The sequence below is a fragment of the Prionailurus viverrinus genome, chromosome C2 (assembly GCF_022837055.1).
Source record: "Prionailurus viverrinus isolate Anna chromosome C2, UM_Priviv_1.0, whole genome shotgun sequence".
In the NCBI taxonomy this organism is placed as follows: Eukaryota; Metazoa; Chordata; class Mammalia; order Carnivora; family Felidae; genus Prionailurus; species Prionailurus viverrinus.
In genome coordinates, this window is record NC_062569.1 from 26587838 (window position 1) to 26613841 (window position 26004).

Sequence of the window (26004 nt, forward strand, 5' to 3'; positions counted from 1 at the left end):
GCTGCACAGTATAATAATTGTGTATTCTTAGGCAAGTTACTTAACCTCGGAATTCCACTTCTATATCTATAAAATTAGATTAACTTATTAAAACATGGTCATGAATATTAACTTACTGTATGCCAAGAGCAGTGTTTAAAAAATGGTATTTCTCAACACACATGCAAAGTGGTAGCATTACTAGTAACAGGAATACTGAATATAGTATAGGGGTACCATTACCTTGACTTGGGTGAACCATCCAATCTGGGTGTGTTGAGGGGATTTCTAGCCTTTGCAATTACTTTTTAGTGAGTGGCTTCAAGCTATTCAAACTTCTCTTTTTCTCTGAGCAACTTTCGGTGCCCTTTCAAATGAATCATGCAAATATTAAAATTTGAAACAAAGTCTATTACCTTTTTTTCCTTCGCACTGTGTTTCCTTCTCTTTGAACGCCAATAGCTGATCCTCCCTTCTGTTAACTTATTTCAATTTGATACTAATGTGGGGATTTAGTAAAGCAATTTAAGTATTGAAGGAAAGAGAAATTTTTGAATCATTCATGAGGAAAATAATTGTTTTGTTTTTTCCAATTGCAGTCTGCGACATTCAAGAAGCCGATGTGGTTTTCTCTTTTGATGGCTCTGACAGGGTATCCAACTCAGACTTTGTTGCCCTGACAACTTTTCTGTCAGACCTCATTGATAATTTTAACATTGAATCTCAGAGAATAAAAATTGGGTTGGCTCAATTTGGCCGTGACTTCCAAAAAATTATTGAGTTGAAAAACTCTCTGACTACAGCCAAGTTGAAGACTCAAATTCAAAAAATCACCAAGAGCAAGGGGTCTCCACGAATTGACCTGGCTCTTAGAAAAGTGAAAGCCATGTTTGATCCACCTTCTGGTGGGAGAAGAAACGCTGGTGTCCCTCAAATTTTGGTAGTTATCACATCCGGAGATCCCCACTATGATGTGTCAGAGGAAGTAAAAATCCTGAAAAACCTTGGAATTTGTATCCTGGCTTGTGGAATAGGAAATGTTCATAAGGAACAACTTCTGCCAATAACAGGCAATTCTGAAAAAGTATTCACTTTCCAAAAATTTAGTAACTTAAGGGATATAGAGACGAAAAAAAGAATGGTCCGTGAAATCTGCCAGAACTGCGGGAAAACCAGTAAGTGTTCCCCTTGTTCTTTATTTCTTTTTAATTTAATTGTACCTTCCCAGTGCTTCATTTCCCAAGGTATTCTAGGGGCCAGCTCTAGATGAACATATTTTTAGAATAGTGCACAGTGAAGATAGACCTTTTCTCTGTTTCTGGGAAGCTTGAGATCAGCCAGCCACCCTCAGAGACAAGGGAAAGGATGCAGAGGCTGGAGGAGGCCCTGGGTTGTGTCCTCTGGTCAGCCCTGTCCCTTCACTCCAACCCGGGGTTCATGCCCCTCTTTGCACCTGGACCTCAGTCTCCTGTTTCTACCCTTTCCACTTCTGGAAGTCCTAGAATAATGCCTTGCAACTGGTAGGAAGTAAGTAAAGCTAACATTTGCAGGTTGACAGCTTTACTATTTTAACTTTATTAAACTGTCTTGTAAGGGACTCATTGTTCGTGTGTGTGTGTGTGTGTGTGTGTGTGTGTGTGTGTCTATATGAGCCTATCTATGTGCATGTTTATTTATTTATTTATATTTTTACTTTATTTAAATCCAAGTTACTTAACATGTGGTGTAATAATGGTTTCAGGAGTAGAATTTAGTGATTCATCACTTACATATAACACCCAGTGCTCATCCCAACAAGTACCCTCCTTAATGTCCCTTGCCCATTTAGCCCATCTCCCTACCCAACAACCAACCAGTTTGTTCTCTGTATTTAAGAGTTTCCTATGTTTTGCCTCCCTCTCTGTTTTTATCTTAATTTTCCTTCCCTTCCCCATGTTCATCTGTTTTGTTTCTTAAATTGCACATGATGGCATTCGTGTAATCATAACATGGTGAAGATTTGAATTGTCCTGGGGATTATTTAATACCCAGAGGTCACAAACACAAATGGCTGCAAAGGCCAGGAAGGTAATATAAATGAGTCAGGGAGGCCGGGAGGGTAGGAAAAGAATGGAGAGCGATGGCGCATCTCATGGGGAGGGTGTTGCTCGCTCCAGCTGAGAGTCACCGTGTGGGACTCAGGTTCTGTACGTCTGGGCTGGGAGTTGGGAAGACAGCACACCAGGAAGCAGCGGTGAATGATAACATTTTGTAGAACTGGTACAACGTGCAGAAACTCCTCAGTGTGCTTCTGTTTCTAGAATTATGACTGAAGCTACTTCTTTCACAAAATGGGTTGGTGTTTTCAAGGTCTCCAGATCTTCTACACACCATTTGGGGTGCTCAGCTGGAAGCAGGCTACGGTGGGGGAAAGGGCCCTGGGACTGGAATCAGAAATCCGGGGTTCTTATTCTGGTTCAACAGCAGCAACCTCCATGAATCATTCTTTCCTCATGTGTACAATGAGCAACTGGGAAGGGTCAGAGGTGTCCAAATGGCAACTTGTAGCTGAATTGTGTTTGTCCTATACAGTGTTGACAACTTGTTAAAATTAATTGCCAGCTTTTACAAACTGAAGATTTCACATAAAAAAATCTAGATTTCAGGCTTCTCTCTGAAAACTCTATCTGACAACACTGGGTCCCTTTTCCCACATGGCTGACTCTCAGCTGGAGCTGAGCAGTGACCAGATGGATGGTTAGTCTCCATCCATCCACTGTTCTCCCTGCCCATTTAGCTCATTTACATTATCCACCTGGCCTTTACAGCCATTTGAATGTGTGATCTCCGGATTAAACCATCTCTAAGGATAATTCAAATATTTAATATGATCATATGAATCATAGTATGTCATCATTAAAAGAAGAAAATATGCATGTGCAAACACACACACACACACACACACACACACACACACACAGCCAGCCAGGAAGCCAGCCTCTGAGAATGAGGCTGAACCATGATTGGAACTTCAAATAGCTATTGGAACTTGTAATATTTGAAAAAGGAGAGAGGAAACACCTGTGTTATATGTAGATCAAGCAGCCAATATCTTCCTTCTTGACCATTTGTGGGTGCTAGAGTCCCTCCAGCCCTGGGCCATGCCATGACTGCTCTCCTTATTTTCTGCCTCGTCTTCCCTTCCTTGTTCCTGTCTACTCATTAATCTGGCCTCATTTTCCTTGGTCTCCAGATTGCTTTATGGACGTCGTGGTTGGGTTTGACATTTCCACTCATCTGCCGGGGGCACAGTTGTTCGACGACCACCCCCGGCTGGAATCATACCTCCCAGGCATCTTAGAGGACATGACCTCCATCAGGGGGGTAAGCTGTGGGGCAGGCGCGGAGGTGCAGATGAACGTGGCCTTCAAGGTGAACGATGATGGAGAATTCCCTACTGAGTTCCAAATCTACCAGAAAGCAATATTTGACAGGCTGCTGCAGGTCACCGTTAATGGGCCAACTCATCTGAATGCACAGTTCTTGAGGTCTCTGTGGAATACGTTTAAGAAGGGATCTACATCCCAAGGACAGGTACTCACGTCACAGTCTCTCTCCCATCTCCGTGTTCTTTTGTTTGTTTCTTCCTCCCCAGTTATATGTTTCATTTTCACATCGTCCCATTTTCTGCTTTCCTCTTTCTCTAGGTGCTGCTCATCTTTTCAGATGGTCTTGGGGGTGAAAGCAAGATAATGCTTGAAAATCAATCAGACAGGCTCAGAGAAGCAGGTACTGAGTTGTGAATTTAAGTGGTGAAGCACAGAAGGTACTAAACAAGTCCCTACTTACTCAGGTGCCAAAGATCTTGGGATCTATCTGGCCACTAGTAACAGATGCTGTTGGTGCCTCCCCAGAACCCCTAGACCTGCACACTGATCCCCCAGGGGCTGCAAATGCCATGGCCAAGTGCTTACACCTGTGACCTTCTACAGTCATGAGTCCTTGACTGACCTGAACCCTTACCTGACCCTTGGACCAGGGGTGGGTTTATACCATGTCCCACCTAGAAACGGAAGGCGGGGGGCATCGATATAGGGATACAAAAACCCAGCACCTTTGCCTCCAGTGGGTCAACTGTGATACAGTTTATACCCCAGAGTCCTTCAGGAATCAGACTAAGGTGAAGCCCTTACTGACACACATCTTTGCTTACAACTTCCCCTTCTTTCTCCCCCTTAATAAACTAGATACGCACAAATTCTTCCGTTAGATCCTGCTTCCAGGTCACCTGACCTAGGACACTCCTTACTGTTTCTGATTATCCACGTGAAGGACAGACACACGGATCTTGAAAAGCACTTCTTACTATCCATGTCATAGTTTCAGACTGAGCTGGAAGCTAAATGCAGAAATTGAGAGTCATATGCAGTGACAGGAGGGTCCACTGATCATTAGACGGGATGCATTGTTTAAGACTTCTGGGCGTAGACCCACGCTGGCTTCTGGGGTTTAGGTTCTGTGGGCAACCTCCCTGGAGGCCACAAAGTCTCCTGCATGATTGCTGGGTTATGTCACCCTCCTTTCCCACTGTTCTGGGCACATCAGTTTCCTTAGTACAGCTTCTGGCACTTTGCAGGGTCCCACCCCCGCTCCCCACTCCCGCCTTCCTTCACTCCCCACATTTAGTACCCCAGGCACTCAGAGCCTCCTGCTTCTTCCTCCAGTACACCTCATGGCTCAGTCCTCCCTATCCTGGCATACGCTTTTCTTCTACATAAAACTCTCCCCCATCTCAGCTCCTCCCCAGTCCTTCTCTCCACCTTTAGTCTCTGGTTCTCTTCCTTGACCAGCTTCCATTCATCCTTCAGGCTCAGCTTAGACATCAGTTCTTGGCCGAAACCTTCCATGACTTTCCAGGGCTGAGTTAGGAGCTTCTCCTTTAGGCTTTCAAAGCATGCTGCCATTCTGTCTCAGGACACTTATCACTTCTCAGGGCAACTATCTGATCCCTGTCTTCCTTTTCTATTGGACTGTATGTACTTCTCTGCAGGGACACAGTGTGCCTGTTCTATTCATCGTGTATCCCTGATACAATGATTGATACATAATAGGCTCCTAATAAACAAAGATTTGTTTAATGAAAGGATAGACAGAGTAAATGGACTAGTGAATGAATTAACAAGTGAGTGGATGAATGAATGAAGGAAGGAAGGAAGGAAGGAAGGAAGGAAGTCTGGTTATGGCCAACACTTCACCCTTAGCTTTCCTTAGGCTCTCAGGGCCTGAGCCCCCAGGGGTGTTTGGCTATGGAGATGACTTTGAGAACTATTTTTTTTTTAATGTTTATTTATTTTTGAGAGAGAGAAAGAGAGAGAGAGGGAGAGAGAGGAGGAAGAGGGGCAGAGAGAGAGGGAAAGAGAATCCCAAGCAGGATCTGTTCTGTCACCACAGAACCCAATGTGGGTCTCGATCTCACAAACTGTGAAATCATGACCTGAGCTGAAATCAAGAGTCGGACATTCAACCAAAGGAGCCACCCAAGTGCTCTGAAAACTACTGTTAATTTAAACATTCAGAAAAACTCTGAAGCTGAACAATTCCCTTTCTTATAAATTGCTTTCAAATGCCCAAGAATTGCCTCAAAACTTGGTGGTGAGGCATTAAACACAGTTTTCTGCTAGTGTTTTTCTGTCGGGTTTGTACGTAGTTGCTCTTGGAATACTTTTTCTCTGGGGATTTCTTACTGAGGCCTGAGCAAGCAAGCAAAGTTGTTGGGTTCCTCATACATCAAGAGTCCTGCTTCTTCTTAATGTTTCCGTTTCCCCTTTTTGATTCTCTGAACACCGTTCACCAAGTAGAAATAGGATGGGCTTTTCCTCTTTTTTCACGTGCAACCCCTTTTGTTTTGAATCTGTCATGTTTACTGACCAGGACTCGATGCACTTCTGGTGGTCTCCCTAAACACGACTGCCCACGATGAGTTTTCCAGCTTTGAATTTGGGAAGGGATTTGATTACAGGACTCATCTGACCATTGGAACAAGAGAACTGGGCAAGATGCTATCACAGTACCTGGTGAGTTGTCGAACAGACATGCAGTTACTCAAAAGGCCATCAGAACGAAACTGGAATTTTGATGAGCATTTCCAGAGAGTGCCTTGCTTACCCCATTACACTCAGCGCATGGTCTTTAGTATGTGAAAAAGTGTGAAAGACCTGAGCCGCATATTTTTTTTTAATTTTTAATGTTTATTTACCCTTGAGAGAGAGGCAGAGCATGAGCAGGGGAGGGGCAGAGAAAGACAGAGACACAGAAGCCAAAGCAGCCTCCAGGCCCTGAGCTGTCAGCACAGCAGGGCCCGACGTGGGGCTGGAACTCACCAACCATGAGATCATGACCCGAGCCAAAGTTGGACGCTCAACCGACTGAGCCACCCAGGTGCCCTGTAAGCCACATATGTTTGGTTTTGTGTGTCCTTCCGCCCTTATCTTCTCACCAAATGAATGCACAGGGAACTAAAAAACCAACTAGCCCCTCATTAAATAAAAAAATCACCCAGCAGTTTATGCTGCAGAAATCCTCAGAAAAGAGGAGTCTGTCAACTAGGAGCCAGCCAGTCGTGTGCAAACTCAGCCTGTGGTCCTCTGTGGGGCAGTCGCCCTTTCTATAGAGAGGTCATTTCCTGGGAGAGGGTATCATGCGTCACAGTTGCTAGCCCAGTGCGCTGTCTTCTGTATTAAGTAAAAAAGCACCTCTGATCCTCCGCAGCCCCTCCCGCAAAGAGAGAAGATGGCCGTGTAGTTGGTGCGCGATGATCTGCGTGAATATAGTTCTTAACGTTGTGACGTTCCTGACAATTGTTGCTCTCTTGTTTGCTTTTTCCAGGGAAACATTGCAGAGAGGACTTGCTGCTGCACATTTTGCAAGTGTTCAGGGAGTGCAGGTCTTCCTGGGATGCCAGGACTGCAGGCCATGAAGGTGCCATTCAGTTGTGCCTTGAGAGGGTGGGTGGGGCTGAGGCCAAGTGGCTGAATGTGCAGACTTCACTCGGTCCTCATGGAATTGCTTCGGGCATTTAGTTCACTGTGTCTTCTTTGGGTATTTCCTGTGACTCCTGTGGTGTAGGAGCCAGTTCAGAGGGGCTCACTTTTGAATACTGCTGTGAAGAATAACTCCCGTTTTCCTTATATATCCCTCATGATGTTGCTCCTCGGTTTTGCAATTTTTTTTCATAAAATTTTTTTTTAACATTTATTTACTGTTGAGAGACAGAGACAGAGCGTGAGCAGGGGAGGAGCAGAGAGAGAAGGAGGCACAGACTCTGAAGCAGGCTCCAGGCTCCGAGCTGTCAGCACAGAGCCTGACGCGGGGTTGAAACTCAGGGCCCACGAATCATGAGATCATGACCTGAGCTGAAGTCAGGCGCTTAACGGACTGAGCCACCCAGGCGCCCCCTCGGTTTTGCGATTTGTACTTTTGCACCTGCTTTCAACAGTTTGGAGGGTGCAAGAGGTGTTAGAAACAGTGGGGAAAGTTGTCCTTCATCGGCAGTGAATGAAACTGAGCTGCAAAGACAGCAAAGCATTGCAGATTAATAGGCTTTTTAAAAATGCAGTATACAAGATCAATTACACAGCGATAGCTTAAATAAATATGGTCTCTTCATTCATGGAGTGCTCTAAGGTGATGAGAATGAATAAGCTACAGGTATATACGACAACATGAATAGGTGTTACAAACACTGTAATAGCCAAAAAAAGAAAAAAATTAAAACATAGAAGAATACATATAGTCTGGTTCCATTTATAAAAAGTCTGAAAGCAGGCAACACTAACCTATCGAGTATGTCTGGGGGTAAATCAGGACCTGTGTTACTGGGTGAGGAAAGCAAACCTCAGTTTAAATCTTTGCCACAAATAGGCCACAAGGCAGTGAAAGCACACGTGGCAGAGGGAGAGATGATCGCAAGGGATATGTAGCCTTGTTGTCGGGAGGAGTGCTTCTTCCCTGAGCTCTCAGAAAAGCAGAAGAAAATGCTGTCTTTGGAAAGTGACCAGTTTGCCTGCTGGGAGAGTTACGGTGGCCACAGCTGCTGGCCATGCAGCCTCAGGTGCGGACTGACCCGGACGCCCTGACCTGCAATGTGGAATCCACAGGTCACCTTCCTGTAGAGGTCAGAGGTTGTCAGACTCTCCCCAGACTCACAGCCAGCCCTGCCTGCGCTGTGACCAAGTTGAAGGGAGGGACCTGTCTATAACGCCTAACGATTTCACAGGTTCGAATTGGAGGAAGCCAGCTGAAGTGCATTTTCTCTCTTCCCTCCCAGGGCTTTCCGGGTATAAAAGGCAGCAGAGGACATCAGGGAGAGGACGGGGACCCTGTAAGTTCTTCTGACCCTCTCCCACGACTTGAGCAGTGATTTTCTTTTGCATGGGAAGCCTTATGTTCCTACAGAAGGGGTTTTCTGGTGGTTTTGGAGGAAGATAGGTTGTTTCCCCCTCCTTTTATTTGTCATGAGTACTTGCCAAACGTACTTTTGGGGGGAAGGAGGAAGCACACTTACCTACACGTTGCCTGGCATGTTTTTATCAGTGGCAGGGAGCCGGGCACGCTCCGGTCCCCCCATGCCCCCCTGCAGGGTGAAGCAAGGCTATCTTGAGGGGCTGCCTTTGGACCCAGAGTTCAGCATTTAGTACATGGAAAGGCTCAGCTTTGTGGTTACGTGGTACACAGAAGTTTTCTAATCTCAATCTTTGACCCTCAAACCAGAACTCTCACTAGATTCATCAGTCAAATTGGGAGAATAGATTTGAAGGAACTGAAACACTTGGGTGACTCCATTTGGGGCAGGGAAAGTTCAGGAAGCATCCAGCCTGCATCTCCATCTCCTTAGCCGCAAGCTAGCTCTTCGTCTGGGTGGCAAGTTATGATGAAAAGCACAGGCCGTGTAGTCAGACAGCCAAGGGATGACCTGGACCAGAGACCTTGGCAGGACACTTAACTTCCTGACCCCCAGTCTGCCGATCTGTAAAACATTTATACATTCCTCTGACTCTAGTGCTATCCTAGTTTACACAATGACCACCGAGGGGAGAGTTCTAACTCACCTACCACGTAGCTGCAGAGGGGTCTCGGAGCCCACCCAGGCAGCACTGAGGACTTTGACCGGGTGTCTGGCCTTGAGCCCTCATCTGGCTGACCGTCTAGTCAATGGGAAGCTGCAGTGTTTTGGTAGCTCTCGCGACCTTTGGCCACGAGTGAGGCCTCCTGCTTTCCTGGGAGTAATCTTCAGAATAAAGAAAGCAAAGCAGGAAGAAGGAAAATCCCTTCTCCCGTCACCTCTCAGGAAGGGAAGAATCAAGCTCATTGCTAAACAATTAGTTATCCAAACAGCAAACCGTCAGCACCCACCCTGCACCCAGATTTGAGCCAGGCACCAGGGACACAATTGGGGAAAGAGATAGCTGGGGGCTCCTGCCCTCAAGGAGCACAACATTGCTTTTCCCTCGAGATTCATTTTACGCCGGCATTTACCTGTGTTTAAATATTTCCCGGGAGAAGCAGGATTGCTGGGAGATGCCTACATCATTGACCTTGAACACTCTTCCCCCCCGAGCAGATGATCCGACTAGGGCTCTTTCACCTGGGGGTCATTTCCGTGAACACGAGCATTTCCCATCTCCCAGCACTTGTGGTAGTGGCCCCTCCCTCCCTTCAGCTCCTTGGACTCAGCCCCAGTCCCCTGGGACTGGCTTGCTTCAGTACTGACTTTTCCAACAGCACTGGGACCTTGGGCACAATTTCAGGGCCAACGCGTATTACTGGAGTATTTGAAAGGTGGCTGGAAAGTAGATCGACTTCCAAACCTTTGGCTGTGCTGTCTGATGAGATGGTAAAACATCCGGGCTCATCCCGCACTTCTGTGTGATCTTGGGTCTGCAAGGAAGCCCTGCAGGTTGGCACAGAAGATGCTGGAATAGAGGGGGAAAACCAGAGTTCAATGAACACATTTGTGGACAGATTTGCTCTGTCTGAAGCTCAGAGTGCTGCTGTTGCTCTAGCTTCTCTCTTAAAAAGTAAACTGCTGGCAGCATCTGGCAGACCAGTCACTTTGGATACCTGTTTGGGTACCTTTTCTTAGGGAAGACGAGGAGAAACTGGACCCACAGGAGATAAAGGGATTGCAGGATGTCCAGGGGAGCAGGGCCAAAAGGTAAGCCCTGCTGGAAATGTGATTTTGAATTCCCTACAACAGCCTCTTGCCTCTTTCCTCCCTCCCTCCCTCCCTCCTTTTCTCTCTTCCATCCCCCCCCATGCCCTGCCCCTTTCCCTTTCTCCAATTACATGTTAGTGTCCTCCCCTTCAGACTAATTCTACTTCTTAGAAACCTCAATGAGTTTTGAGCCCACCTCAAAACATAGGTGGTGTTCAATCCCACCTATATAACCTCTGTGATTTTAGAGCCAGAAGCCACTAAAGAACAACACAATCACCCTCTTTAGGGAGGCAGCCACATCCCGCCCCAACAGGGTATGAATCCACCTTCTGACTATCTTTGATGTGTCAGTGAGAGATATTTCATCTTTTACAGGGAGCCAAAGGATTTTCTGGATACAAGGTACTGTAGTGTCTTCTCAGTCGAATTTGATTTCCTGGCGGGATTAGTTTCCCAGGAAGCATGTGGCCGAGCTCCCCTCTGACCCGATTGTGCTCCTTGTTGTCCCTCAGGGAGAAAAAGGAGAAGATGGGTTTAACGGACTGGATGGGGAGGAGGTAAGCCATCTTTCAAGTACTGTAACATCATCATGAGGTTGGCGTATTGCTCTTTAAATGGGGATTTTGTTTTCCTTTTTTTCTTTTAGGGCTTTCATGGGTTACCTGGGACAAAAGGAGAAAAAGGCGATCCAGGATCCCAGGTAAATCTTCAGTAAATCAAAGAAGGAGAATTTGGTGATGGAGATAGTCTTAACTGCTGTGCGCCAGTGCTTAGAAGGGAGAAAATTGAGAGCTGACTTGACCACAATGAAGGCCTGTTACTACCGAATAAATGCTGCCTTCCCATTTGGGAATTTTCAAGAATTCCATTGAGGGATTCAAAGCGTGCAAGGTTCTTCGTTTGGTGTCTTCCTCAGAAGTCTAAAAATGATTATTTTTGCCTCCCAGTAGCTTCCTTGTTCTCTTTATTGCATCAGGGAAAAAAAAACATAAAAATCAAAAGAAAGATACAGAATTATTTTGGCGACCTGGGTGTAGTAAATCACGGTGAAACTTTTTTTATCTTAAATTCATTCCAATACTGATTAATATATGCCGGTTGGTTCCAAACAGCTCTGCTTATATGTTCTGATCCATTTATTTATGCAATATTTTTGAATATCTGGCATGTGCCGAGCACCGAGTTATATGCTGATGATTCGGAGACGAACCACACTGACCTTGTCCTCAAGGATCCCCAGACGTAGAAAGACAGACATATTAATTGCTAACGACAGTACAGAATGTGACTGAGGCCATGTTGTAGGCAACTACGTGAGAGCCCAGAGAAGGGCACCTAACTCAGCCCTAACTCAGGTGGGGAGGGAGTTCAGAAAGTCTTTCTGGAGGAAATGATCCCTGAGCTGAAGATGATAGGAATTAGCAAGACATGGAGAAAGGCCATTCTAGACAGAAGGAACAGCATAAGCAAAGACACAGAGGCTCGAGAGCACTGCAGATTGAGCATTAGAGTACAGGTAGAGGGAGGTGAGTTTCCAGCAGTGGCCAGAAGAGATTGGGAAGACGCCGGAGAGCCATGTTGAGGAGTTAGGCTTTTAACATTAGGAGATTGGGTACCTTTAAAAGATTTTAAGTACGGGTGCCACAACTGAATTTGCATGTTGAACATACAACTTGTCGGTGGTGTGGAGACTGTGTCAGAGATGACATAGGTGCAAGGCAAAGATGAGAGGATCTGGAACAATCGAGGGGAGAAGCAACAAAGCCTTCAAGTAAAGCAACGTCAGTGAGAACAGACCCATGACGTACTAATACTAAGGACGTGGCAGGGCCCGGGCCAGAACGAGCAGTGGAGTGCAGGATTTAGGGACGTACTCCCTCTCAGAGCTCTGCCAAATGTGTCTCCCTAAATACTGCACCCCAGGTGACTTGTTTCTCTCACCCTAGTTCTGGCTCCGGCACAGATCTCTAGATCTAGGTGACCAGAGAAGCAGGAAGTGAGGAGTCATTCAGAATGCCTGGAACGGTACTGGCTTGGGCAAGCTCAGTTGGGAACACTTGAGTCTGAGTTGTCAACTGGAGCATTTGCTGTGGAGGTTTCCAGTGAGCAACTGCATTTTAAATGTCAGAGGTTCCTAGACTGGCTGGGATGTCCAGTACAATCCCCACTAGCAATATATGACATTTAAATTCAAATTGGTGAAAGTGAAAACTCCCGCCCTTCAGTTGTAGTAGCCACATTTCATGTGCTCAATAGCCACATATGGCTAGTGGTTACCATCTTAGACAACTCAGAGAATATTTCTATTAGGGCAGAAAGTTCTTTGGCGTAGCGCTATGCTAGATCATGAGAGTTTTCCCATTGCTCAGCGTCACTCTAGATAATCCTGACCAGCGATCATCTTGACCTTTTAACACTGAACTGAGTATCGCTTGAGAAGGCTGAGGAAACTGGCTGGGATAAAGGAACATGGATCATTTTGTCTAATTGACTTTCTTGCCGCCAAAACCACATGCTTGACTCTTTAACACCATTCTGAAACCCTCCTACAAGCTAACTCAGAAGCTCATTTTATTTTTTTTTTAGGGCAGCCCAGGTTCCAGAGGCCCCCCTGGGAGATATGGGGAGAAGGGCTTCCCAGGAGATCCTGTAAGTTACTAGGGTCTAGTTGGCTCTGAATTATGTAGTTGCTCTAAGCTCCTATCTCCTCTCCCTTGTGTCTCCCACTAACCTCTGGGTGAAGGCTTGTCTCCTTGTCTTGGGACCAGGGGTAGTAGGTATTGTCCAAGACTTATCTGCTTGGGAAAAATCTGTCCACATCTGATTGTAGTTGATCATATTGAAAATTTCGGGGCACCTGGGTGGCTCAGTCAGTTAAGCGTCCGACTTCGGCTCAGGTCACGATCTCACAGTTGGTGAGTTTGAGCCCCACGTTGGCCTCGCTGCTATCAGCCTGTCACCACAAAGCCCCGCATCGGATCCTCTGTCCTCCTCTCTCTCTGCTCCTCCGCCACTTGCTCTCTCTCTTTTCAAAAAGTAATTAAAATTAAAAAAAAAAAATTGGAGCTGGGAGCTCAGGTTCCATCTTAATCACCCTTATTGTTATGTAGAGACTTCCAAAGTCCTTTTTGGGAGACGTTTCCACAGTTCTGCTTCTTGGGCTTCTAATCTTACAGATTCCCTATTTGCAGACTCAGTTACAAGGGAATCTTATTACACCTCTAAGGGGGTAGCATAAGCATGTTCGGCCATCCGTGAAGCTGCCGATACAGAGAAGAGATCATTGCCATGGCTTCGGCAAACACTCTTATCACTTCGTTGATCACCAGACCCTCTTCAAACTTGGGGAAATATTATTGTATTTTTTTCTCAAAAGTCGATGAATTTCAAATATGGAGAATTTTCTCTCACCCCTCCTCACTTAACCCAAATTAGCTTAATACGTGAACATTGTACCATTGTATTTGGGAAAAAAAAAAAAAAGCTGATATTCCTTGGTTCTAAAATACTTTTTAAATCTTCCTCTAGGGTAATCCAGGACGCAACAGTAACATCAAAGGACAGAAGGGCTCCAAAGGAGAACAAGGAAGACAAGTAATTGGTTCTGTTTTACGTACAGAGAACCTATAGACCTATTTACATATATATGAATGATTAATTCTGTTACTGAACGGAGGCTTTCATGAAGTCTTAATTATTTAATAAAATATGTAACCCTTCTATAATTGAATAACAGCCCCGAGTTCACATTTAAAACAGCATTATTTTCTGAAATATTTTCTGAAAACAGGACACATATGTAGTAGGTTATACTTTTATGGGTTAAATTATTAAGTTTCTGGCAGGTGACATTATTGTAATGGGAAACTGATAGTTAGCAGTGCACGTTACTATACCATTTTCCTCATTAACAGATATATACCCAATAGTGTTAACATGCAGAAGATTCTAGCATGACACATTTGCTCTGCTGTTTTAATAGTGCGTGAGGTTTTTATGCTGATGTAATTAGTCAGAATATATTGCCTTATGATCTTGGGGGAACAATTGTATTTCTAGGGTAGAACTGGACAGAAAGGGACTCCAGGTGATCCTAATTCCAGAGGAAGAGGGGTAAGTTTTTCCTTGAACATTTATTTCCCCTCCTTATCATCTGACGATGCCATAAAGGTTTTCACAATATTTGCCCCTGCAGAGTTGGCCGGCCCAGGGCTGATCCATTGTCACTATTGTCATTTGGGGCTAGATGGTGTGAGGCGCTGTCATGTACATTCGAGGAGGTCTAAGAGCATCCCTGTTCTCTACCCACTAGATGTCAGTAGCACTCACTCCCCCCAAGTTGTGGCAGACAAAAAACGTCTGCAGATTTTGCCAAATGTCTGGGATGAGGGGGAGTGGGGAGTGAGAGTAGGGGGCAAAATTGCTCCTAGATGAGAACCTATGTGACAGTCTGCCTTCCTCTTTCCGCCTTCCAGAAGCTTTTGAATGTCTTTGGAGAGAGTCAGTGCTTTAACATGAAAGTTCTCCGGTAGCTTAGCATCTCTGAGCTTCTATAAGAATATGAATTGGGTAAACCCACTCTCTTTATCTTCAGATGTTGCCAATGGGAAAGAAGAATCACAGATAAATTCTTGAATGAACCAAAACACCGGTGACTAGGGACAAGCCTCTGGCAACTTCGAGAGCCTAGGGCAACTTTATAGCATCCCATGTGATGCCAGGCCTAAAACAGGAATACTGGATTTCCCCTACTTTTTATGGAACAACTAAGAAATCACTTTTCTTTTTGTCATTACTAAAGTGGGAGATGATATTTATAACGTGTTAGAAATCCTTTTGTCATGCACTCAGAACGGAGATCATAAAAAGACAATAACGCACAGTCTCCTAGATTGGACCCTGCACCTTGTTTGATCGAGAAGTGAAAATACTTGGCCTTCTTTTCTGTTGCAGACCTGGAGTCTTCTCATCACTTTGAAGGCCATGGCCGATTGCCTTTTTCTCTGATCTAGATAGTGGAGAAATGTGTTGTAATTCCTCTTGCCTTTGTTTATCTTGAATCATAGTTATTAAGGGATAGGATCTACCGTCAGTTGGCTTAGGCTTCCTGGTGCTTCTGGTAAAAATTCTCTGGGACTTTGCCCTCTTCTCCACACAAGAGAATCAAAATTAACCAGAGGAATCCAGGGAACAGCAACATATACTACATGCAATAAATTTAAAAAAATTTTTTTAAATGTTTATTTATTTTTGAGAGACAGAGCACAAGTGGGGGAGGGGCAGAGAGAGAGGGAGAGCCAGAATCCGAAGCAGACCCCAGGCTCTGAGCTGTCAACACAGAGCCCAACATGGGGCTCGAACCCACAAGCTCATGACCTGAGCTGAAGTCGGATGCTCAACCAACTGAGCCACCCAGGTGCCCCTACATGCAATAAATTTTAAAGATAAATATATATTTTTCTTGGTTTAAGAGAAAATACACTTAGTTTGAAATAGCTTTATAACTGTCCCCCTCAATCAAATACTTTTGAAAAGAGCTGCTAGGGATGGGGCTGGGGATTACTACTTGGACAAACCAACCAGTGACTCTAAATCACTTCAGAGACAGGAGGCTCTCAGCCGCCCTCTCCTATCTTCACCCGTTTTCCTGCCCAGCTCCTCCTTTGTAACCTCTCTTCTCCTGAACTGAACAAGGCAATGTGAATATAGAACAACATTAAGCTTTTCTACCTCTTCCCCTACTTTTCCAGTGAAGGCGAGAATTCTCTCTGAGGGTCAGAGGATCTTAAGTAGATAACAGATTCTAAGAACACAAGCAAACCTAAGACATGGCCGCCTGCGGGACAGAATTCCGACTTATGCAAGTTGATTGTACCGGCTGTTGCCAAGACGGGGGCTTGATATTCTGAGAACCAGAGCACTAGCTAGAATCGACAGTCCAGGTCCCTTGTTTTTGGCCTGTCACACACAGATGCTTATACGGGCACCTGGGTGGCTCAGCCAGTTGAGAGTTGGACTCTGGCTTGGGTCATGATCTCACAGTTTGTGAGTTGGAGCCCCACGTGGGGCTTGCGGCTGTCAGTGCAGAGCCCATTTTGGATCCTCTGTCTCCCTCTCTCTCTGCCCCTGCCCCACTCGCACTGTCTCTCAAAGATAAGCTAACATTAAAAAAACACACAACTGCTTTTAAATAATAGTATTTCTACTTCTGTAGCATTTATTTTATGTCGCGTCCTGATCAAATCACTTTCAAATATTAATTCATTAAATCCTCATAACAAGCCTACTAGGTAGATATTATTATTTATATCCATTTTGCAGATGAGAATAACAAGGACCCTTGGAACACTTGCCCAGGATCAGGATAGGTAGCAAGTGGCAGAACTGGAGTTTGAACCCAGACTGTCTCACACCAGAGTCTGGAGTCCCGACCTCCTGGCTAAGGCTTACCGAGCAATTGCTCTGTGCCACACAAGCTTCAAAGGGCAGCCTTGAGCTCAGGAGTACCTGAATTCTAAAGGCACACCCTAACCATTGTGTAATATTGTCTGCATGTAGTTCAGAAGTTCTTTTATCCTTTTAATGGAGACATCCCAGGATAGTAGTGGCCTCAACCTTTGTTTGCTGTTTCTTCCCTACTTTCATTTGTCAGGAGCTCTATTAGTCCCAACAAGGAACAAAGAGCTCACAGGTTACAATGGGTAACTTCTCCCAAAGGGCATTTGCATTTTGAAAGCAGAGTACCTGAATCAAGGGGGCAGAACCCCAGGAGAGGAATTCGAATCATTATCCAAAGTGGTAGAGGTGATACTTGGTCAGGTAGTTCATTCTAAGGAAATTCAGAAGGTAGGCAGTTGAAAGAAAACCGATTCTGAAATAATTTCCATGGCTACCTTTCTGAATGCATGAATAGAATTTTTTTTTTTTTAAGTATTTGTCTTGTACCTAAAGGAATCATAGTCATTTATCACAATACAAAGTAGACTGGTGATTGGGATGTTCCATAGCTCTCTCAGAGGGGCAGGGGTGAGGGGGGTGTGAGGGTATAGATTTTATTGCTGCTGTTTAGGGAAAAAGAAGTTAAAATGTGGGGTCTGAGTCCTCTCCTGCCTAGAACACTCTCTGGAGAGGGTGTGACAAAGGCAGACACTTAGGTGGAGAGCCTGAGCTGGTGACATGGAAATCACCGCTGGTTAAGTGCAAACAGATTTCTGGCTTCAGAGATCAGGTGAACGTGGCCGGTGACCGGGCTGCTGGACCGCCAAGTCATTGGGCAGACCCCGTCGGCCATTTCCTTCTTGTAGAATTCCTTGGAAACAAACCTCAGTGGGCCCACGTGTGAAGCACTGAACCTAACAATTTTTACTCTCCCCTAAGATACATTCAGGGCCTGGGACAGAGAGACAGAGAGGACACAGCTTGTTCTCATGTAGGAAGCCTCTGATTAGCAGACAGTACTCTATGGAATTTGCTGAAGAGGGAAGGATAGAAGACAGGTTCTTCAGAATGATTTGATCCTCCAAACAACCTCCTGAATAATTGTCAGACTGGAGCTGGATCTGTAATGACTTTCAGATTGTCTTTCAATCAATCCCCCAAATGTTAGTCTATAATGAAGTGCCCAGCGAGAAAACTTGTCTTTCGAAAGCGCCTCAGGGAAGCCATTTCTGTGAGCTGCTCATTACTTATGTCTGTCAGGGAATGAAACAGGCTGGTTTGCCTCTAAGAACCCTCCACTTGGCTACGTACACACTAACACTTTGCCTTTTCTGTTCCAGGGAAGGGAAGGCCAAAGGGGGCCCCCAGGTGTCCCGGTAAGTACCCTTTACTTCCTGCCCTGCAAGGTAGTTGGTTCCAAGGAGAGTCCTCATGGGCAGATCGCACTGGGAATGAACAAGAATGTGACAAAGATGTTCTAGGAAGTGTAGAGCAATAGACATGGCCGCACCCATGGAGGGGAAACAGAAGGGCCCATCAGCTCAGCTGCCAGGAACTGGACGGGCCTGACCTAAGGCAGAGCCTCCTTCACAGGCACCTCATAGACAAGAGGATCTGTACGATCCCAAATGTTATATATTTGACTGCCTTTCACAAGCACTGGGAATCAACTGCATGGGAGGGAAATTCTTTACTAGAGTAAGAAACAATCTTGTGTTCATTTTTTAGTATGGAAATGAATAGAATCCTAGGCAAAGTAAGGGGTGAGCCAAGGTTCAGTCAAAGTATTGCCCATGTACTATGTATTACGGTACTAGGTAGTATAAAGAGAAAATCTCTATGGAAACTATGTGGAGACAGTATTAACACTGAAAACTCGTTCATCAGGGGGAGCCGGGAAATCCTGGACTTCCAGGTGCCCAGGGAGCTGACGGATTACAAGGCCCACAGGTATGTTGAAGTAGTTCTTAAATGCTGATAAATAATGCTGAGTTATTCCAATAGGAAGCCAGTGGGTAGTTCTGTATAAAAATAAATAACTGAGAAATGCTTAATCTGCTCCTGCCCTCCTCCATGGTCCATGTTTCTGGAATTCTACATTTCCCATCATGGGAGAGTGATTGTGCTCCATCAGAACCGCTCCATTTTGTAGCTCATGAATAGAGAAAATGGCTGCTCTTGTGCTCACCTAGTATTGTATCAGCTTGTTAGTAATAATGAGTTATTAGGACCTTACTATTATATTAGTAATCAATGAATTACTATTAATTAGTAACAATTACTAATTAGTAATTAGTAGGTACCTGAGCCCTATCTTTTGCCGTCCAGAGAGTGATCAATGGCTCATGATTCAGACATGAGCCATTTTTTCTTGATCGTATCATTGCTGACATGGGCATCGGAGTCAGGACATCTCTGTCTCTCCTTCATGTTGGGAAGGTGCTGGGGTCATCCCTAGAGAATGGTTTTGTAACACATGGGTATTTAGTTACCTTATGGAGCCTGCTTGAAGCCAGGATTTGTCTGGAAGGTGTGCCTAGACCTAAGACCTTCTCGAGAGTTCATTTTTCTTTTAGGAAGTTTCAGATACTCATGCCAAAGTAGAATTTGGTATTCTCTTGCGGGTTCTGGGGTCCCTGAATCAAGCCACCAGCTAGCAAATCCTTTAGGCTGAGTAACCACGTGACCAACCCAGATCCATCTCCCCTTTGTAGGGAGAAGGGGGACATTAGCTCAGCTGCTCCAGGGTCCCTTTGATACTCAGGCAGCGAAAGACGGCTCGTCCAGTGGGTGCAACCATTGTACAGCTGGTGCCTTGGTAGTGGGGAAACATCACCAGCACCTCTCGTTTTTTCTTCCATGCAAGAGATCTATATGAGAACCTTGCATCAGATGCTAATATGGTGGAAAATAGGCTTGAATTCCTCTGGTAGGGCTTCTGCTGCTAAAATGTCCTCTTGGGTCAACTTGAAACAACTTAGCTTTCCATTTTCCACGTTGACGACGAGCACTCTGGCCCAGGTAACCTGCCCCAACAAAGGAATCCATCTGACCGTTGTTTGCATCTTCACCCCTTCTTCTAAGGGTTTTATTTCTCCCTTTGGTCTCCTTTTCATTTCCCCCTGTCAGAGGGGGATGAAGGTCTTAGACCGAGGCAGAGATGCCTGGATAAGATCTGTACCACGGAGTCTGGGCCTCCACTCAGTCCCTCACTAGGGGAGATATGCTTAACCTCACAGTTACGCGATATGCTTAACCTCACAGTTACAAGGTGACTTGTGGTGTTGGACCAGCGCTTTTCTGTGGACATGTTTCAAAAGCATTAAAGAAGAAAGTACGTTTTCGTTGCTTCATGTAATTATGCTTCTCGTTACCACATTAGGGGGGAAATGGAATTCCTGGCAGCAAAGGAGAGAAGGGAAGCCCAGGGCACAAAGGACCTCAGGTGAGTGACTCAGGAACGTTGGGAGTCAGTGGTCTCCAATCAGACCATTTTCTCTTACTTCAAAAACATCGTCATACATAGTTTATTTTATATTATCTGTGTTTGGGGTATTTTATTTTTCAATTAACTTGGGACACATTTGGGACAAAAAGAATTGGCAGCAAATTTTAGCACAGCCCCGATTCCTTGCACGTCACACAAGCCCTCCTCTCTCTCCTTCACTGGGGTTTTACTGGGAGAGCACGGACCCATCGCATCAGCCCCAAGAAAGCATTTGGAAGAGTACAGATCTCGCAGACTTGTGAACATTTCAAAACCCGATTCCCTCTGCTGACTTTTCTAACTTTTAAAAATGTATCTGTGCCACATGTGTCTCCACCGACTGTAGATGTTTGAAAGTGGACTCTACAAAGATCCCTTGCCACCCAAATTGACTTGATTCCTCAGCTCACCCTCTGAATCTATTTGGTCCCTAGGTTTCTGACAGCGAGTAATAAGAGGGGGGATGGCTGGTGAGGGGATTCCTATGAAAAATGTTCTGAATCTGTTCAGTTCTTCAGCTCCGACAGCGAGAGTTCAGAAGGAACACCTGTGTTTGCCTCCTTATCATGCCGGCATGTTTGTGGAAGACACTTGTGCCCATATTCAGATTGGGACTGAAACACACTGTGCATACGGTTCCAGATGCGCGCATGGTGTAATGCTCACAAGTGGCAATGTCTCGTTCTCACAACATCAGTACATTCCAACCAGTGTGCCGCATGTAGAAATAGCATACGTCCTGTCAAGAGCACCCTTTCTGTTTCTCACGAAGGCCCTGGGCGGACTAGTGGTGTCCCCGCAGATGAAGATTTGTGGTCCTCTAAGCCAGACTGTAGGCCGAGTCACCTGCTTTCAGCACAGATGTCTCTCTCCCCTGGGTGGCTGGGTCTCTTGTTAAGCAGGCATCAAGGAGCTGTTGGAAATGACACGAAGAAAAGCAAAACTGATCTAATGGGCTTTCTAAGAATTGCTGCAACACCCACATATGTGTCTCCCATTTTCGTTCAGGGCTTTCCTGGGCCGATGGGAGCTAAAGGGAGCCTTGGAAATCCCGGACCCGCAGGGAAAAAAGTAAGTGTCATCTCCTATAGATTTAAATACTGAGAAAAAAGTACTGCCCTTCTTTTCTTGATTTGCATATTAATTCCTCGCAGGAGCCAGGCACCCTCAATACCCCCACCTGCTTTCTGAGATGCATTCTTTTGCTTCCACTGAGCAAAGAATTTCTAAATGCTTATCTCTTCCTGACACTGCCCTGTTTCACCAGGAGAGACCCTGTGATCTCACCCGTGGTGAAATAACTCCGAAAACTCTCTTGGACTCCCGGATTTCCTGCAGGCATGAATGTATGCACGGGGCAGAGTCCAGAAGGGGGGTGTCCAGACTCAATCTGCTTGTGCATAAAATTCTCTCATTCACCCTACTGTCTCTGATGTGGCTCTTTTGGAGACTGTCAGACAGCAGACTGTTGGCCTCTTCAGAATCCCACTCCCTGCTGAACACCTTTAAGCGGCTCCCTGTCCCACGGCCAGCTGTGACTGGCAACTGTGCAGTCACCCTGGGGGCCCAGCTTAAAGGGCCCCATGCTTGGTTTCATGTCCTGCTGTCACCATCTTGAAAGTCTTAATATTTGAGGATGGGACCTACGCTTTCATTCTGCACCGAGCCCCACAAATTAGGCAGCCAGTCTTAATTTCCCCGTAGCTCTTAGGAAAAGCTCTAGACTTTAAAGTAGCTTGGAAGGCCTCCTGACCCTGTTTAATTCTGAGGCTTCAGAGCTCTTTTCCCTCCCACGTGCCCGCGCCAGGCTTCTCAACAATGCCTTCCCTCTACCCCGACCGTGACCACCCTCACCCCTTCTGCAGTTCCTTCTTCCGCTCACACAACTCCGCCCTCAAACCTCACACCCCTGCTCCTGTGCTTCAGACAGCCCGCCTCCTTAACCCCACCAGATCTACTTATTTATTTAAAGAAATTTTGTTGTAATGTTTCTTTATTTTAGAGAGAGACAGAGAAAGTCGGGGAGGGGCAGAGAGAGAGGGAGACACAGAATCCAAAGCAGGCTCCAGGCTCCGAGCTGTCAGCGCAGAGCCTGATGTGGGGCTCGAACTCACAACCGTGAGATCATGACCTGAGCTGAAGTCTGATGTTTAGCTGAAGTCTGAAGTCTGGCCATCCAGGTGCCCCTTATCAAATCCAATTTAGATTCCCCTCCCCGTCACTGGCATAGCATCGTGAGTTTATAATTTTCTGCCTGTCTAATTGTCTCTCTTTCCAACCAGACTATTTTTGCTGAGGCAGGACCACATCTGTCATATTCAGTGGTTCATTTTCCAGGATGATAAATACTTGTTGGATGGGCAGACAAATCAGCTAATAAATCAACTTTCACTGGAGTAAATTTCCCACTCTTTCCATTCTCCTTCAGTCCTTCTAGAATACCAGGAAAGCAGTGCTTGGGCTGTGCTGACATTTTCTGCTCACCTTTGGAAAGATCATTATTGGTTTCCTACACCCCGTGCCTTGGCTGAGCACTGAACCCTCACTGAGAGCCTTAAGATTTCCCGTCTCAACCTCCTATAGTGGGAGCCAGTTTGGATTTTACTGACCTGAAGCCCTTCTTGTCTCACTTACTAGGGAGAACATGGAATTCTTGGAGATCCAGGGCCAGTGGGGCCAACTGGACAGCGAGGAAAACAGGTATGAGCTTTTAGGACCCTTCTCTTTTCGCAGCTCCAAGTGCTTAGTTCTGAGGTAAAGAGAAGGGAACTGAGGCCATCAGCCTAAGCACCTGGAGTATTGAAGGTATGTTAGGACCTCCTAGGAAGACGTGGGGGAATTCCTCCCACCCCCTGCAGCTCTCATTCTATAGCGAGTCTGTCTGTTAAAAGAAGGGGGAACAGCAAGAGAGAAAGTGGGCATGCAGAGGGGAATACGGATAACATTTCAGTATTTTCACAACCAGTACGGCCATGTCAATGGATGTCCACTGAAAAACAGCACTATGCATTTCTCTCCCTGTCTTGCAAAACTCTAGGGCAAGAACAAGAGGGGGGTAGATCCAAGAAGTGAGCCGTCTGTTCTAGTGGCTCTTGCCATGCTAAGGTCTCTGTGCATGGAGCAGCCAATACAAGAACATTTTTTCATTTCTTTTCAAAAAATAATGTTTATTATAAATGTTATGTATACATATTGTAGAAAATTTACCAAGCTTAACAGATGGGAAGAGGGGAAGAAAAATGACCCATAATCTTACTATTTTGAAATATTCGTTATTAACATCCCGGAGATACCAAAAAAATCACTCTATTTTTCCCTCTTGACAGTGTATCATGAGCACATTTCCATGTTATTACATTTTCCCCTAAACATTCTTTATAATAGCTTCAAAATATTCCGCTGAATGTACATACCTTAGGTCACTTGACCAATCTCTTGCTATTGAATACTTAATTTGTTTTTAATTTTTTACTGTCATAAGTAGCCCACAATGAGCATTCTTGTATCTGAATTTTTAGACAAAATCATAATCTCTACGTAAAAATTTCAAAAGGTAGCATAACTGGTTCAAAGAATATGCACCTCTTTTGCAAGGTGCCCTTAGGGATATTCAGTGATCTATGCACCCTTGTGTTATGTAGGAAAATGCTTGCTTCAGGACATCCACACCAGCAGTGGGTATTGTCACTTTCTTTTTTTCATCTATACCCATTTCATTAACAAAAAATAGTTTCTCATTACTGTTTCAAATCGCATTTCTTTGGTTACTAGTGAGGATGACATTTTTCCATTTGTCTCTCAGCCATTTGTAAGTCTTTGGGGAATTGAATTCCTCACCCATGTCCTTTGAACCAGCTCCTAATTTTCCAGGCGAGTAATTGCTACTGACTCCATTAGTCTTGATTGACCATCCCTCTGCCTCCTGCAATGTTTGCAGAGTGGAGCTGGCCAAAGTACCAAGGCACATACCAGTAAGTGAGGAAAACCCAACAATATGCATGACCCCAGAGTTCAAGGTCACTGGTAAGGGCCCCTCTACCTGGAAGTGCCCAGTGCTTCTCTCTTGTCACCAGTATAGATTACAATTAAGTTTCACTTTTGAGAAATTAAAATGAACTGGTATGTCCACAGGGAGATTATGGCATCCCAGGCTATGGTCAAATGGGACGAAAAGGAGTAAAGGTAAATATGGAAAACTGTTTCTTTAATTATTTCTTTAATTGATGAGACACACGTAAATAATACAAGAAAAAACAATCATACGCAGAAGTGGTATATTGATTTATTTATGTTCTCTGCTGCAAATTGTAGGGCCCAAGAGGATTCCCTGGAGATATGGGGCAAAAGGTACTGTGCACATGTCCTTCTTTTGAAATTACCATGATATTAACTTTCTACTTGAGAATTGAAGTTAAAAGGAGAAGGAGAAGGAGAAGGAAAAGAAGAAGGGCAGTTGTTTTTCCAGGACTTCATGAATAAAGGACCTTACTACTATGAATGAATCTTTAAGTTGGAAGAGACAGTCCGTCCTTTGTTGCCTGACGGCCCTGGTCTTGAAACTCCACCCCTGGATCTCCTCTCCAGTTTACTCCTCTTGTCCTCTGGATTTCTCGCCTCAGTAATCTCATTCAAAACTCTTGGCTTCAGCTGTTGCTGTTTGTTCTTTATTATTGTGGTCTTCACTTCCCCTCCCCTGAAAGGTGACAACATTCTCCTCATTGGTCTCCATTACCACCTTCTTACTGCTTCAGTTAATCCCAAACACTGCTGTCAACTTGATGTTTTCCACAGTGTCACCTAGTTATGTTTCTTTCCTGATCACACATTTTCCAGAATTCCTCATTGCCCACCAGATTGAAAAATCCATCTCCATGATCTCCAACTAGACATAAGCTTATATTTCAGCCAGAGTAGCTCCTATCATATCTGTTTTAAATGCACTGGAATTCAGTAATAAGATTTCCTTTTTTTTTTTTTTTTTTTTTTAAGCATCCTGTCCAGAAGAGTGGCTTTCCAATACTTGGTGTCCAAATTAAAATGCAAAATGTAGATTAAAAAAATTGAATGTGTAAGCAGATCAAATCAACTACAGGAAAACAGCCAATTTTTGAACTCTCTTAAAAGTGCTTTTAATTGCTGAATTACCAGAAGAGATTCTTTCCTTAGGTAGAGAAGGGTTCAAGAAGGAACTGTTAGGACAAGAGTTCTCACTGTAAAAGACCAATTTTCTAATTTACCGATAAAGGGAGAAAATGAGCATATTTCAATTTAAGGATAAATGTGAGATTAGTTGTTTTTTTGTTTGTTTTTTTTTTGTTTTTTTGATAAATAGGTGCTAAAATTAATTTCCCACCAAAGTCAAAGTAAATTTTTTATTACCTTCAGCTTTTTCAGAAGTGATTTATAAATTTAGGAAGTAATTAATTGTTTAGTATTTTCTGTGGTTAATACTCCATATGTTTTTCCTGATTTTCAAGTATTCTTGCTTTAGATATTTTTAATAACTGATTGGGTAGCCATTGCACTGATATTTATGCATAAATATTTGTATTAGAAAATTAAGAATAGTTTGGGGGAATATTTAAGTGTGTCAATGACTTTGTTCCAAGCAAGCGGCAGAAGATGACATTTAATGTTTAATATATTGTGTAGTTATAAGATCAATTAGGTTTAAATTATAGAGAATTATTTCTCTTATTTCGAGCAAATATTTTAATATCTTGATTTCTTATATTTGAATCTTTAGGGTGATGTGGGTGATCCTGGATTTCCTGGGGGTCCTGGACGCAAAGGATTTAAGGGATTAACAGTAAGTGGCCTGTAATTCCAGAAATAATAAATGTTTCTTTGGAGGACTCTGGCTTTTATGTTGTAATAATAAATGTGGATTATTGATCTAACCCAA

General features: G+C 44.5%; 1 protein-coding gene across 3 annotated transcripts in view; it reads left to right on the forward strand.

Moving 5' to 3' along the window:
* Positions 1-26004, forward strand: part of COL6A5 (collagen type VI alpha 5 chain) — a 142696-nt gene that overhangs the window by 64404 nt on the left and 52288 nt on the right. For all 3 annotated transcript variants that reach the window (XM_047876135.1, XM_047876136.1, XM_047876137.1), the window contains exons 8-28: positions 579-1154; positions 3212-3552; positions 3666-3747; positions 5890-6032; positions 6844-6936; positions 8285-8338; positions 10100-10171; positions 10550-10576; positions 10687-10731; positions 10821-10874; positions 12761-12823; positions 13703-13768; positions 14234-14287; positions 17953-17988; positions 18500-18562; positions 19995-20057; positions 21108-21170; positions 22737-22799; positions 24231-24281; positions 24411-24446; positions 25846-25908. In XM_047876135.1, the coding sequence (XP_047732091.1) occupies positions 579-1154; positions 3212-3552; positions 3666-3747; positions 5890-6032; positions 6844-6936; positions 8285-8338; positions 10100-10171; positions 10550-10576; positions 10687-10731; positions 10821-10874; positions 12761-12823; positions 13703-13768; positions 14234-14287; positions 17953-17988; positions 18500-18562; positions 19995-20057; positions 21108-21170; positions 22737-22799; positions 24231-24281; positions 24411-24446; positions 25846-25908 (2108 nt within the window). The remainder of the gene's footprint in view (positions 1-578; positions 1155-3211; positions 3553-3665; positions 3748-5889; positions 6033-6843; positions 6937-8284; positions 8339-10099; positions 10172-10549; positions 10577-10686; positions 10732-10820; positions 10875-12760; positions 12824-13702; positions 13769-14233; positions 14288-17952; positions 17989-18499; positions 18563-19994; positions 20058-21107; positions 21171-22736; positions 22800-24230; positions 24282-24410; positions 24447-25845; positions 25909-26004) is intronic.